Raw genomic sequence first — 15,195 nt, forward strand, 5'->3', positions numbered from 1 at the left:
AAGGTCTTCTCTGCATGTAGAAATATTTCTAATTGTTTTTCATTATATTGTTTCAAATATCAAACACAACTATAATGTTATTCTTCAAGTATCTTTTAGATAAAAAAAAGCACAACTTTTATTAGAGGTTATCGGAAACCTCTTCTTGTTGCCTCAATACTTCTGTTGGGCTAAGTATCAGGGCTGAGCCCCTTCTCTGGCTGTTTTCGGCTTACAAAATATAAAACCTCATATAAAAACAATAAAACTCTTCTTTTATTCTTTTATTAAAGAAGAGTCATATAATAAATTAATATAATAAAATAACCCCCTACCATGGTGGCAGCACCGCACATGAGCCACTTAATGTGCTCCATCCCGCTCTGGGTTCCCAGTGGCAGAACCAGGTTTTCAGCTCCTTCTGGGAGAGTCCTAGAGTGGGGGCCATTCAAATCTTTGGGGGATGATGTTACACAGAGAGGGGGCCCCCACAGAGAAGGCCCTTCTGGGTCCCACGAGGTATATCTCCCTGGGGGATAGGACCTGCACCATTCCCTGCCAGCCCACTCTGATGGGTCGGGTAGATGTGACTCGCAAGGGATGGTCTCTCAGATAACCTGGTTCCAAGCCATGAAGGGCTTTAAAGGTGACAACCAACACCTTGAATTGCACCCGGAAGCAAATCGGCAGCCAATGCAGCTCCCGCAGGAAAGGTAATGCATGTGCACAATGGGATTTGCACAAAACCATATGGACCGCTGCATTTTGCACCAATGCAAAAAAGCTCTTAAGGTTCCTACTCAAATTTCCTGAGGTGTATTGCCTATTCAACAACCAAAATAAAACTATTCATCTCTCTCTTTTTTTTTCGCCTCGTAGTATTTGAGATTTATATTTATTTTTCAGTATTTGCTTTCCTTCATTTTGTGATTCCACTTTTTCTCTAGCCACATATGAGACTTTATTCTCCCAATCTTAATTTCTCCATCATGGTGGCTTGTTTTGAAGTAAAAATTTTTAAAGGCCCACAAGTTTGAGCTTTCACTCCATTTTCGAGCTTTTCTTTTAATGCTTTGTTTTCATTGGGATGTATGGTTATTCTCAGTATTACAGGCTGTCTTTAGTGTTTCCTTGGCTAAGCAGAGGCATGAATTTAGAATGGCAGCTGTAATAATTGAACTCACTAAAGAAAAATCAATACAAATCTCAAATTTCCTCAACCTTTCACTTTCCTCCCTGTGTCTCTGCAAGCCCCCTGATCTCCCCTCACTTCAAGGCTGAGTTTGCCATCCGCCACAAGACACAGGCTGGGTTTCATGGAGAGACTTTTCTTCCTTGTCTTTTGACCGCCCTGCCATTTCTGACAGGATTTTGCTCATTTTTGAGGCCTCCTCCTGGGAATCCCTCCCTTCAGAGAAGCTGCTCTTCAGAAAAGGGATTTTTGAGTCTCCACAGAGATTTTCTCAGTCTTCACAAGATCACAGACAGTTCTTAAGAGGTTAAAAAGAGGGAAAATCTAGAAACTGATGCTTGCTGGAGAGGTCATTTCATTTCTAGATAGGCAATTTTAGAGGGAACCTTTCCTTCAAGTTTAATGCCCATCATCCCAGACACGTGTGGAACATGGCATCCTGAGCCCTTGCAGGATCTTCTCGCAATCCACACAGGATCCTCTGGGGGCGCCCTCGAAGAGCGGTTTACGAGAGAACTGAGCATGCGCCGGTCTCTTTCCCAAGTCGAGAGGGGTGCGAGACTCCCGAGGCTTGAAAGGTTCTCCAGTACCCGGAGGAGCCTTTCAGGGAAGGGAAGAGGCTGCAGGGAAGACTTGGACTTGGAGGTCCAGACGTGAGTGGGGGGTTCAGTGACTGGGTGGGTGGGTGACTTTTCTCCCGCGCTGGACGCTCACATTCCTCAGGCTCGGAGTCGTGGAAAGGGGGAGGGGGAGCCAGTGGCCCCATGTTCCCCTGCCGTCCCTGTGCATGCAAGGACCAGGCAGGGGAGAAAGCAAAGCTTCGCGCCCTTCCATTTCCCCCAGGGGGAAAAAAAAAACAGGGTCGCAGAAAAGAGGATTTACAATCCATTTCGACGGTAAGAGCTTTGCATGGAGGGAGAGGAGGAGGAGAAGTGTTTGCAAAACAGAGATTTGTGCCTCCAAGTCAGTCGTGACCTCTGGACAGTTTCCTGCATATTTCATGGCCCCGCTTTCCGAAGGGGTTTCCCTCCCTTCCCCTTTTTATAAGGGCCGAGAGAAGCGAGCGGTCGGAGTCCCTCCTGCTGGCTTTGCATGCAAGGCTTCAACTCCGTCTGTAAGGAGTTGGGTGCAAGGGGTGCAAGGACTTGTTCTTAACTATGCAGCCATAGAAATGCTATTAAACTGTCTTTTAAATTATACTGTATTAAATTATGATTAGCCAGAGAGACCCTTTGGCTCAGTGATGAAAGCACAAGGCTTTGAAACCAGGATGTCAGTGCGTTATTTTATTTACCAGCTGAGCTTCATCATTTCTGGACTATCAGACTTTCCGTACCTTGCCAAGAATTGTTATCAAAAGCTACTACGCATGTCCATCCACCCACATTCCTTCACACACTTTTTTTCCTTTGTTCTCTTGCCATGGGTCCCGGTTGCTGGAAAGCAGCTGGCCCGAACTATTTCAAAATGTAGCAATTCTCTTTCTTAGTGAGGTGTTTTATTTTCTTTATAACAAATAAATGAGTTTTATTAGAGAACTTTTCTTTGGGTTTTCTTTTCAGAATATTGCAACTTGGATAAAGCCTCGATCCATCCTCTAATCAGGGTGATTTGTCCCAGAGCCAATTATGGGATTAATCAATGCCCTGACACAGGAGATTAACTTTCTAGTCCTACCTTTGGCATGAAAGTCTTGAGGCCATCCCAGTTCTCAGCCCAATCTACTTCACAGGGCTGTTGTTGGGGGGGAAAGAGTAAGAAGGAGCATTATGTATAATTTCTGCCTAGGGTAATTTACAAAAGTAATACAGAAGACATAAGAATAAAAACTAAATTTTTAATAGAAACTAGGAAGTAGAAATCAAATACTCATTTAAATGTATTTTCCAATATTTTGATAGACATTGATCCTGAAGGGTTCAAGGCAAATTTCCCCAGATGTAGAGAGAGCAAGCTGGCTAATAAGATTTCCCCTCAAACCTTGGTGGGTTCATACAAATTTCTTTACTTAATCTTCCCTCCCCTCCCCTCCTCCCCATTTTTCCGTCTCAGATACATCAAAAAAAAAATTCTGGTTCTTCGGGAATCTTACAAATCTTCTCTGGGAAGAGAGAGCTGAATGGCCTTGGAAAATTTGGCCAGACCTCTTGTGAATAGAAAGACCAACGGAGACCCGTGGGTGCATTTTGGAGCTTTTTTAGAGACCAGAGAGAAGATGGAGGGACAACACCCAGCAGATACAGAAGTTAGAAAAGGCCCTCCAGCTGCTCAGCCTTGGAGCTGTGGGAAGAATGGGGCAAGTCCTGGGCAGAAGAGCCACAAAGAGGCATCCAACACTTCAGAGGTCCAATGCTGTCACTTCACAAAAGTGCAGTTTCAGGAGGGGAGCTGTCCCCGAGAGGTTTGCACTCAGCTTCACTACATTTGTCGTCAGTGGCTGCAACCAGAAAAACACACCAAGGCTCAGATGCTGGACCTGTTGCTCCTGGAACAATTGCTGGCTGTCCTTCCCCCAGAGATGGCAAAATGGGTGCGGGAGTGTGGAGCAGAGACCAGTTCCCAGGCGGTGTCCCTGGCTGAAGGCTTCTTGCTGACTCAGGAGGAGGAAAACATGCAGGAAGAGTTGCAGGTGGGAGAATGTAATCATGGCGGCTCCAAAGAGGATCTCTCTGAAGTTGTCAATTCCTTTCTGGCAGAATTTTCTGGGATTATTAATTCCTAAGGGCATCTGTTCTATTCTTCCAGAGGATGTATTTGGGGCAATTCTTCCGTTCTCTTTCGAGTTTCAGCAATGGACATTGAGGCCTGCTAGTTTGAAAATGTAGTATGATAATTTTTATCTGTGTACTTTTCCTTTTTTTCTTGTGTCACATCATGTCCAGAAATGCACGGAAGCTGTGACTGAATATCCCAAGAACAGGAAAAATTCATTCAAATGTTCTCAAGAGCTGCTGTTCATGGAGACCTTACACAAAGATCAAACTCAGGACACCACTCCAGGTAACAAGCTCTTACTGTGAGAGCTCAATATTTAGCCGATTCTTTTGCTCTGCTTTATTGGAGTGTCTCTCTTTAAGAAATCTGCTTCCAGTATTTTTCTCTTTCTCCCAGAGAGTAGAAAGCTGTCCTTGGAGTTTTTAGAATCACCTCTTTCTGATGAAGTTGAAGGATTAGCTGAACCGCTACTTCAGGTAAGGAGAAGAAACATAGGAAAAGGTTCATGAATCTTGGATAGATTTTATTTTGTTCTAGAGTTCAATGTATGAAATTGTTGTTTCTAAGCAATATGAATTTGACATCAGGTCATTGAACATTCACGCTCAGATTAGCCTACTTTCTCCCTTCTGAGGGGATCCTTTGTGAGTCGCTGTTGCAATATTTTCAGGATCAGACTCAATAAAGATAATAGGAGTTAGAGCTTTAAATATATTTCTTTTTAATTATGATAGGCATTCTATATTCACTGAATATTCAAGGTAGAAGCAACGAGAATGGTGAGGGTGGCTCCTTATATATACAAGGGGTGGAGCTAGGAATGGGAGTGGTAAGTTATGAATACATTAAAGTCCAAAGAATAAGTTAACCTCTGATGTTCCATATATACATTATTTACACATTGGAGAATAAGGCATTTACATCTGACAAATCCCCCTCTAAATGCCGGTTCGTTACACAACACCAATTACATTCTGATTCAGGACAATATAATACATATAATTTAGAAGTTAAATATTTGTGTTGTTTAGAAGGTAAGGGTTTTGTTAATATGTCAGCTAATTGTTCAGAAGTATCGCAATGTATTGCTTTAATGAATCCGTCTTGAGACAGTTGTCTCACATGCTTAAACTTTATATCAATATGCCTGGACCTTTGTCCAATTGCATCGGATCTGGATATTTCAATGGCCGCTTTATTGTCTTCATGCATAATAAATGGTAAAGTGGGTTTCTTCCAAACATCAGTGATCAGATCATTGAACCATACAAGGTTATTTGCAGCCTTGGACAAACAAACATATTCCGCTTCTGTAGTAGAAGTGGCTACTAGTTCTTGTTTACCAGTATACCAGTAAACTGGACAATCATTCAATAGAAAAACATAACCAGAAGTACTCTTTCTGCATGATGTATCACCAGCCCAATCTGCATCAGCATAACAAGTAATTTTTGGTTCTCTGTCATTATTGGGTTCCAGCATTAAACAAAAATCTAATGTACCCTTCAGATATCTTAGAATTCTTTTGACAGCTTCCCAATGATACAAGGTTGGTTTACTAACATATCTTGACAATAGATTGAGAGGTAATGCAATATCTGGCCTAGTCCAATTAGATATATAAAGGAGTGAACCTATAACTGATCTGTAAAATGTGTTGTCTTTAAACTCAGGGGAAGATTCATCAGTGTTTCTAAGAAAATCAGTTTGCATAGGGGTGTCACAGGTTTTGGCATTATTTAAGTTACATTTGTTTAGGAGTTCGATGATTTTATCTTTCTGTGTAAGTTTGAATCCCCTTTTAGTTTTGTTAATTTGCACACCAAGGTATTTATTCACTTTACCCAGAGATTTCAGTGAGAAGTGTTCATTTAACTTATTTACAAAGATTTCCCTGCTCTCTTTATGCTTTCCAATGTATAAAATATCGTCCACGTAAATTAATACAAATTCAATATGATCATTACTCTTTTTTACAAAGAAACAATTATCAGCAGTGGTGGCGTTGAAATCCATGGTCTTAAGTACTTTTACCAAGCAATCGTACCATCTTTTGCCGGATTGCTTTAATCCGTACAGACTCTTATTTAATAACCAAATTTCGTTCTTATTAGTGTATTGACTGTGTGGTGCTCTTACATATATTTCCTTATCTAATTTTGCATGTAAGTATGCGGTCTGTATGTCATATTGGAATACGTCCAGATTGAGTGCAGATGCTACTACAAGGGCTGTTTTGACACTCTCTGTTCTCACTGTGGGTGAATATGTATCAGTATAGTCTTCTGGATATTTTTGTGCATAGCCTTGTGCAACTAGTCTAGCCTTGTATAAGGTATTGCCTCCTTCTAAGTTCTTAATTTTATAAATCCACCTGGTACCTATAATTGTTTTATCCTTAGGTGCGATCGCAGGTGTGAATACATTTAATCCTTGTAAACTTTCCATCTCTTTTTCCATAGCTAGTTCCCATTTTTCTCTTTCTTCATGTGGAAGTTTCAATACTTCTTCATATGTATTAGGTGTTATTTGTTCTCCATTCATATGCATTATGTAATCTTTGTATTTATTTGGTATTTGGTTTCTATTGTTTCTAATAGTTCTTTCAGGCTTGCTATGGTTATCATGCAAATATCTAGCTTCCTTTTTTGTTAATGTGTCTGTCTTTATTTTATGCTGACTATTAGTCCAAGTTTTGGTTTTGTTCTTACTTTTGTTAATATTTTGATTTTCTGTTGTTCCTTCCTCGCAAGATATCGTATCTTTACATTTATTAGGAAATATTTCATTAAGGTGCAATTTTGACCAATTGGCCTGTTCATGGAACACAGCTGTTCTGGATACTATAAATTTGTTATTACTATCAATAAATCTGTACCCTTTGGTTCCAGTTTCGTATCCCATGAATCTTAATCTCCTGGATACGTTTTCTCCCTTTCTCCTCAATTGTTTAGGTATGTGTACGTCTGCAGTGACTCCAAATATGTGCATGTGTGATAATTTGGGTTTTCTATTGTACATCACCTCATATGGTGTCTTATTCACAATACTGGACCAGGTTCTATTTTGAGTGTAATTCGAATAATGTAATGCCTCTGACCAAAATTGTTTGCCTAAACCAGCATCCTCTAATGTGCACCTAATCATGGTTTGTAGTGTGGAATTTTTCCTCTCTGCAACTCCATTTTGAAATGCAGAAAAAGGATTGGACGTGAAATGTAACATTCCTCTATCCTTTAACCATTGGGAGAATTCTTTAGACATGAACTCACATCCCCTATCTGTCATAATTTGCTTTATTCTGATATTATGTTGTGTTTCTATACGTTTGTAGAATTCCTTAAATTTCTGAAATGTTTCATCCTTGTGCTTTAATGTGTAAACAAAACCATATCGGCTGTAGTCATCCACTATTGTTAGGAAGTAACGTTTTCTATAGGTAATTGAGGGACTTAATGGACCAACTAAGTCCATATGTACCAAATCAAAAATATTGTTAGTTGATCTGTTAGATTTTTTTGGTCTGGGACTGGTTTTTAGTTTGGTGGATTTACATACTGAGCATTCCAAATAATTTTCACAATTTTTTATTTTGACACCTTCTGCGTGTTCAGTCATTTTTTGTACTACAGGAAAGCTTGCATGTCCTAACTTCCTGTGTAAGATGTGAGCACACTCATCATGAATTGGTTTACCTATTTTTGGTTTCTTTTCCTTGTATGTATTTTTGTGATCATGAGTTATTCTACACTCATCATTGTCACTGTTACTGACATTTTCATCATCTGCTTCAATACAATCTTCCATATTTGAATCAATGTTATGTAAACATCTTTCTTTAGTTATCAGATAGGGTAGACCTCCTTTTATCATTACAGTACCTACATTTGTTTTGTTCTTTTCTATAGTTGCTTTCCCTTTTGAGAAAACTATATTGATATCAGATTCTCTGCTTAATTTTATGGCACTTAGTATGTTGTGAGGTATTTCTGGGATTAATAATACCCCCTCTATTTTCCCTAGACCAGGCAAGGTCACATTTCCTTTGCCTAGTACTTGAACCTTTTCTTGATTAGCTACCTTTATCACAAACTTATCTTCTATAAATGAAGATAATATACTTTTGTTGTTGGTGGTGTGATTTGTTGCACCAGAATCAATAAGCCAATTGTTATTCTCATCCTGCTGTGTTCTGGTGCTGTCTTGTTTATTTAGCCCATTCAGTGACCCAGATTTCCTCTCTTTTGAATTTTCTCTACCCCCTCTACCTTCTTTGTAACTTGGTGGACTTCTATATTTGTGTCTATCTGTGGAAGATTGTCTGTAATTATATTTGCTCCTATATTCTGGCCTATGTCTCTCTCTTGAGACTTTGGGACAGTCTCTTCTACTATGTTCCCTGGATCCACAATTGTAGCATCTAAAGGCCTCATTATGTTTATCTTGAAAGACTACTTTCCTAAAAGGTTTGTGGTCTGTTTGGTTACTGGATCGATTTTTTCTTGAATTGTCTTCTGCTATCAATTTGTTAGATAGACTTTCTATGGATAAATATCCCAAATTAATGGTATCTAAGTGTGACATAAAGCTATCCCATGATGGATCAAGTGAATTGATAATAACACTTTTCATTGTTTGATCTGAAATCACTTCCCCCCTCAATTGTAGCTCAGCTCTTATTTTGTTTAGATTTATCAAATGCTCACTTATAGAAACCCCTGGTTTTACTCTAGAGGAAAAGAAATCCTTAGACATTCTTGTGGTTGTAGCTACGCTATCGCTGTGAAATAGATTAAACATGCATTGAATTATTTCTGATACAGTTAGGTTTGGTTTGATGCTATGATACATTGCAGGAGACACGCTAGATATTATTATGAAAAATGCTCTATGATGTAAACAATCTATTTTTAAAGTCCAAGGTCTTCTTGGAGGGCTAGTTATAAAGAATAGTAAATTTTCTTTCATGAAAATAACCTGAAGCTGTTGATACCACTCTTGTAAATTAATGCCATCAATTCTAAGTTTTGGGAAGTCACTGGGTAAGTTACCTACATTATTCTGTCCATTACTTACAACCTGGGGCAGTCCGTGATCTCTCAAGTGCAGGAAATTACAGAACGGCATTGGGATGCTTGCAATGAGTCTGCGCGGTTCTCTGGCCAGTTCAAGTCCTTCTGGGTCGTCTACGTAGTTTCGCACATGCGCGTTGCTCATTTCTTCTTTGGTGGCGTCGTGGAAGGTTCTCTCCCTTTCAGCTCTCTCGATCCGCTCCTCCTCAGATGAGTCGGTCTCTGGCTCGGTTTTTGGGGTTCTGGTGGTGGCGACGGTTCTTTTCTTCTTTTTGTGTGCGTTGGTATTCGATCTTGTCTGTGGTGTAGGGCGAAATCGGCATGGCTCTCTGGGCTCGGGCGTCGTCGCTTTCGAAGTCAGGATGGGAGCGTGCAGGTCTTGAGTCGCCGGTTTGATTTCTTGCTTCTTCGTAGATGTCTTGGTAATTTTCAGTCTTGGCCCAAAAGCAGCAAAAAGTGTTTTCATTGCTGATTTTACTTGAGATTTTGTTAAATCGTCTTCACTTTCTGATTTTGGATCATCTGAAGAGTTTGAGACTTCTTTCTCACTTTCTTCGTCTGATAGTGTTTTTCGCGCCAGAAATTTTGAACTGAGCGTTTTGATTGGCTCTGCTCCATTCTCTTTTGAAGTTCGTTGAAACCAAGATGGCTGCCATTCAAAATTTCGCGCGGGATCACATCTTTTCTTTTTAACAACTATTTTCTCAGTAGTCATCTCACTTACGGTTTTTTGATCTTTGGGTTTTTCTTTAATGACGTTTTTCTCTCTCGCTGCTCCGCTGTTCTTCAGCATCTCCTGGAGGTCCGCGATGAGACTTTCATCATTCTTTTGGCTTTTTAGTATCTTTAATATCTCTGACCTGAGTTCGTTATTTTCTATTTCGATTTCTTTCTGGTCATTATTTTCACTCATTAGTTCTTCTTCTTCAGTGGTGTATTCTTCGGATTCTCTCGAAATCGCATTGGTGGATTCGTTGATCATCTCTTGATCAGTTTCTATTTCTTTGCTGTAGGCCCTGGTGTTGGGCCTATCTTTCTTGGACATTTTTAATTACTTATTGAGTCAATTAACCATCCTCTGCTACCAGCTTGTTGCAATATTTTCAGGATCAGACTCAATAAAGATAATAGGAGTTAGAGCTTTAAATATATTTCTTTTTAATTATGATAGGCATTCTATATTCACTGAATATTCAAGGTAGAAGCAACGAGAATGGTGAGGGTGGCTCCTTATATATACAAGGGGTGGAGCTAGGAATGGGAGTGGTAAGTTATGAATACATTAAAGTCCAAAGAATAAGTTAACCTCTGATGTTCCATATATACATTATTTACACATTGGAGAATAAGGCATTTACATCTGACAGTCGCTTTCTCCACCCCTCCTGCTTCACCATCAGATTTCAATGTGTGGGTTATTCTCACACACCATTACAAAAAAAAAAAATCCTTTTGTGCTTTTGAAAAGCGTCTTTGGGACAATCATGATTTGCTGATTGAGAATCTCCATAGACATATAGAGTTCTATTACAACCTCTTCCAACTCCTTCATGAAGGTGTGGAGTTGGGGTACGTTGGTCCCTCAATGGATAAAATGAGCCATTGGAAAACATGTCAGGTGGGTTTTGCCAGTACTTCTCTCTGCCCATCCTAGGAAGAATGGGAGTCACTGACAAGTAGTGGATTTAAGATCCAACTGTCAATTGATCAAGAATATTTTAGTTGCCTATACGTTAAGGCATTCCAAACACTTCCAGCTCGATCAAACATGATTTAGTTGTGCCATCAGCCAAAAGCGGTGAGATCTTATTCTTAATACTGCAGAAAATACCCATTTTATTCACTAGATCTCTTTCCTAGAATTGGTGGAAGAAAATTATCTCATTATTCTTGGAATTATCTGTTAATAAGAAAACTTGTGTCCTTGTTCAGGATGTTGTGTCTTTTGAGGAAGTGGCCGTGTATTTCTCCAAGGAGGAGTGGTCTCAACTGGATGCTGACCAAAGAGAACTCCACAGAGAAGTCATGCTGGAGAATTCCAGGAATCTGGCTTACCTGGGTAAGAATTCCTTTCTGTGCTCAGGAATGTAGAGAAGGGGCTTGAATGTTATTTCTGGGGAAAAAAATCATTTATTTACAATGCATTCAGAAAGGATTCTGACTTTGTAGAATTTTGTTATGCTTTAGCATGATTCAACAGTTGTTGAAAGGGGTTATTTTGTGTTTTATGAGCAGAAAGCATTTTTTTAAAGAAAACAATTTCTTTTCTTTTTTTTCTTAAGTGTTAAAAAAGCATGATGCTATATTTTTATCAAAACAAATAAGATGAAATATTTTTCAGCAATTACATTGCTGAAAAATATTTATACATGGGATAAAACAGTAAAGCACCAAGTGAGTCAAAATTATCTTCTCCATAGACACAACCTGCAGATTTCCAGTTTTTCTTTGAATAAATTTCCTTCTTCCATAAAATCAGTTTGGTCAAAGGGTTAAGACACCAGGGTAGAAACTGGGTGACTGTGAGTGAGTACTTGTTCTGCCTTAGGCATGAATGCTGGCTGGGTGACTTTGGGCCAAAACTCTCTCCAATCCATTTCACAGGATTGTTGTATGGAAAACAGCAGGAAGAAAAAATTTTGGTTTGTCTGCTGCCTTTATTTACAAAAAATAAAGGAAGGATATGGAATGCATTCAGAATGTATTCAGACTCCCTTCACTTTTATCAATTTTGTTATGCTACTGCTTGATTCTATATTTGTTGAAATTCATTTTTTTCTCCTTATTGGTACCCAAGAATGACAAAGTAATTTTTTTTTAAATGCCTGTTACTTTATTAGTTTCTAGCCCGGTGTCTTAACCTTTTGACCAAACTGACTTTATGGAAGAAGGAAATATATTGAAGGAAAAACTGCATAGCCTGGCTTTTTACATAAAGTAAATTGTTTGTTTTTTTAAAAAGCATTCTGCTCATGAAATACAAAATACTCATTTCATAAAAGATATTAGGAAGACTCTGAGGAAGAGGCTGAATGGACAGAGCAAGATCCTGGCTACCAAGATTCGTTATTCCCTCCTGAACCTGGTCACTGTGTTCCCGATGGCCCTGAGCTGCTATAACGAAGACCAGATGACCTCCGAGAGGCATGTTCCCTTCTTAGAGATATGCCCACTTGTGTACTGGAATTGGCTTTAGCCTAAATTGAGGGTAGGGAGGTATTGCCATCCAGAAATTCCCTCTGACTTTCAAAAATTCTGCTCTGTAGACAAGTGGAGATGAGACTTTTATTGAAGTTGGGAAGTGCTGGGTATGTTGCTGCCCCATTATGACACAGTTTCCAGTGCACTTTGGGAGTTTGTGGCAGCATGGAATTGTCCCATATGAAAGATTAAATCAGGGCTGTGATCCAATCCTATTATATGGGTATCATTTCACTTGGAAATGGGTCTTTGCTATTATCTTTGTTTGGACTCTTCATGTTTGCCAACAAAACAGCTGAAATACATTGACGATTCAGAAGAAAAGTTTTGCTTGTTCCCCTATTCTTGGTACAGTTTTCATTTTTCTTTTTCAAGGCTGTAATAGAGAAGACAATAAGAATTGCAAGGAGGAACGCCAAGCGATCCATTCAAAAGGGAGGAAAAGGAAATTTGTAGATCAGATGAAACCAAAGAGTGATGAAACAAAGCAATCACAAAGTGGAGTTAAGAAAGGCCTTCCTCAGGTCAGTTGGCTTCCTAACCATACAGCGATCAATAAGAGAGAAAGACCATATAAATCCATGGAGTGTACAAAGAGGTTCAATATATCCGATAATCTCTTTTCTCATGAAAATACACATTCAGAAGGGAAACGATTTACCTGCATGGAGTGTGGAAAGTCCTTTAATCGTAGCAGTCATCTTAATTCCCACCAGAGGATCCACAAAGGAGAACGAACGTATAAATGCATTGAGTGTGGAAAGAGCTTCTGTTATTCTGAGTCCCTTATAATCCATCAAAGGATCCACACAGGAGAAAGACCTTATAAATGCATTGAGTGTGGAAAAACCTTTACTTGTAGCAGTAATCTTTATTACCACAAGAAGATCCACGCAGGAGAGAAGCCTTATAAATGCATGGATTGCGGAAAGGCCTTTTATTTAAGCAGTCATCTTAATTCCCACAAGAGGATCCACAAAAGAGAACAAGCGTATAAATGCATGGAGTGTGGAAAGACCTTCTGTTATTCTGAGTCCCTTATAATCCATCAAAGGATCCACACAGGAGAAAGACCTTATAAATGCATGGAGTGTGGAAAGGGATTTACTTTAAGCAAGCACCTTAAATCCCACAAGAGGATCCACACAGGAGAAAGACCTTATAAATGTAGTGAGTGTGGAAAGACCTTTACTTGTACCAGCAGTCTTAATTCCCACAAGAGGATCCACACAGGAGAGAGACCTTATAAATGTAGTGAGTGTGGAAAGACATTTACTCGTAGCGGTAACCTTGATACCCACAAGAGGATCCACATAGGAGAAAGACCTTTTAATTGCATGGAGTGTGGAAAGACCTTTACTGCTATGAGTAGACTTAATTCCCACAAGAGGATCCACAAAAGAGAACAAACGTATAAATGCATTGAGTGTGGAAAGAGCTTCTGTTATTCTGAGTCCCTTATAATCCATCAAAGGATCCACACAGGAGAGAGACCTTATGAATGCATTGAGTGTGGAAAGACCTTTACTGCTATGAGTAGACTTAATTCCCACAAGAGGATCCACAAAAGAGAACAAACGTATAAATGCATTGAGTGTGGAAAGACTTTCTGTTATTCTGAGTCCCTTATAATCCATCAAAGGATCCACACAGGAGAAAGACCTTATGAATGCATTGAGTGTGGAAAGACCTTTACTGCTATGAGTAGACTTAATTCCCACAAGAGGATCCACAAAAGAGAACAAACGTATAAATGCATTGAGTGTGGAAAGAGCTTCTGTTATTCTGAGTCCCTTATAATCCATCAAAGGATCCACACAGGAGAGAGACCTTATGAATGCATGGAATGTGGAAAGACCTTTACTGCTATGAGTAGACTTAATTCCCACAAGAGGATCCACAAAAGAGAACAAACGTATAAATGCATTGAGTGTGGAAAGACCTTCTGTTATTCTCAGTCTCTTATAATCCATCAAAGGATCCACACAGGAGAAAGACCTTATAAATGCATGGAATGTGGAAAGGGATTTACTTGTAACAATAATCTTTATCACCACAAGAAGATCCACGCAGGAGAGAAGCCTTATAAATGTAGTGAGTGTGGAAAGAGCTTTACTTGTAGCAGTCATCTTCATCGCCACAAGAGGAGCCACACAGGAGAAAGACCTTATAAATGTACTGAGTGTGGAAAGACATTTACTTGTAGCGGTAACCTTGATTCCCACAAGAGGAGCCACACAGGAGAAAGACCTTATAAATGCATGGAGTGTGGAAAGAGCTTTACTTGTAGCAGTCATCTTCATCACCACAAGAGGAGCCACACAGGAGAAAGACCTTATAAATGCATGGAGTGTGGAAAGAGCTTTACTTATAGCAGTCATCTTCATCGCCACAAGAGGATCCACACAAGATATAAGTCAAATAAAGGTTTGCAGTGTGGAGAGGGCTTTTTGTGAGCTTCTTTTTTCTCCAAGTAGTTCTCGTCATATGACTGCAATTGAGGCCAAAATTTCTGTTGCTAAGCGAGACAGTTATTGCGTTTTGTGCCATTTGACGACTTTTCTTGCCACATTTGTTAAGTGACTCACAATAGTTGTTAAGTTAGTAATACTGTTATGAAGTGAATCTGGCTTCCCCATTGGATTTGCTTGTTAGAAGCTCACAAAAGGTGATCACATGATCCAGGGACTCTGCAACTGTCATAAATCAGTTGCCAAGCATCTGACGTTTGATCAGGTAACTTTGGGGATGTTGCAATGGCCATAAGTGTGAAAAATGGTCATAAGTCACTTTTTTCAATGCTGCTATAACTTTGAACAATCACTAAATGAACTGTAGTAAATCGACGACTACCTATAGTTGTCTAAAATCTCATACAAGTACCATTTGAGTAATTTAATTTTTAAGTCCTTTTATAGTCATTTTTTGAGTGTATTGTGAGCCGCCCTGGGTCTTCGGAAAGGGGCGGCATATAAATTGAATAAATAAAATAAAAATAAATAAATAATTCATATAAATTGTTTACCTTCTTAGATA

General features: G+C 39.3%; 1 protein-coding gene across 1 annotated transcript; it reads left to right on the forward strand.

Moving 5' to 3' along the window:
- The first annotated feature begins 15 nt into the window (after positions 1–15).
- On the forward strand, positions 16–15,191 carry LOC132711691 (uncharacterized). The gene is made up of 7 exons (XM_087885253.1): positions 16–1,824; positions 3,224–3,800; positions 4,054–4,171; positions 4,283–4,362; positions 10,891–11,017; positions 11,961–12,102; positions 12,464–15,191. Exons 2-7 carry the CDS (start codon positions 3,291–3,293, stop codon positions 14,613–14,615), a joined length of 3,129 nt encoding a protein of 1,042 aa, XP_087741379.1. The 5' UTR covers positions 16–1,824; positions 3,224–3,290; the 3' UTR covers positions 14,616–15,191.
- The last annotated feature ends 4 nt before the right edge of the window (positions 15,192–15,195 follow it).

The sequence above is a fragment of the Pantherophis guttatus genome, chromosome 2 (genome assembly GCF_059756535.1).
Source record: "Pantherophis guttatus breed Tessera chromosome 2, ASM5975653v1, whole genome shotgun sequence".
Classification (NCBI taxonomy): domain Eukaryota; kingdom Metazoa; phylum Chordata; class Lepidosauria; order Squamata; family Colubridae; genus Pantherophis; species Pantherophis guttatus.

Coding starts and splice junctions, on each gene's coding strand:
- LOC132711691 (XM_087885253.1), top strand. CDS start 3,291: ATGGCCTTGGAAAATTTGGCCAGACCTCTTGTGAATAGAAAGACCAAC. Junction 3,801..4,053: donor ACATGCAGGAAGAGTTGCAG/GTGGGAGAATGT, acceptor CATCATGTCCAG/AAATGCACGGAAGCTGTGAC. Junction 12,103..12,463: donor GACCAGATGACCTCCGAGAG/GCATGTTCCCTT, acceptor CAGCTGAAATAC/ATTGACGATTCAGAAGAAAA.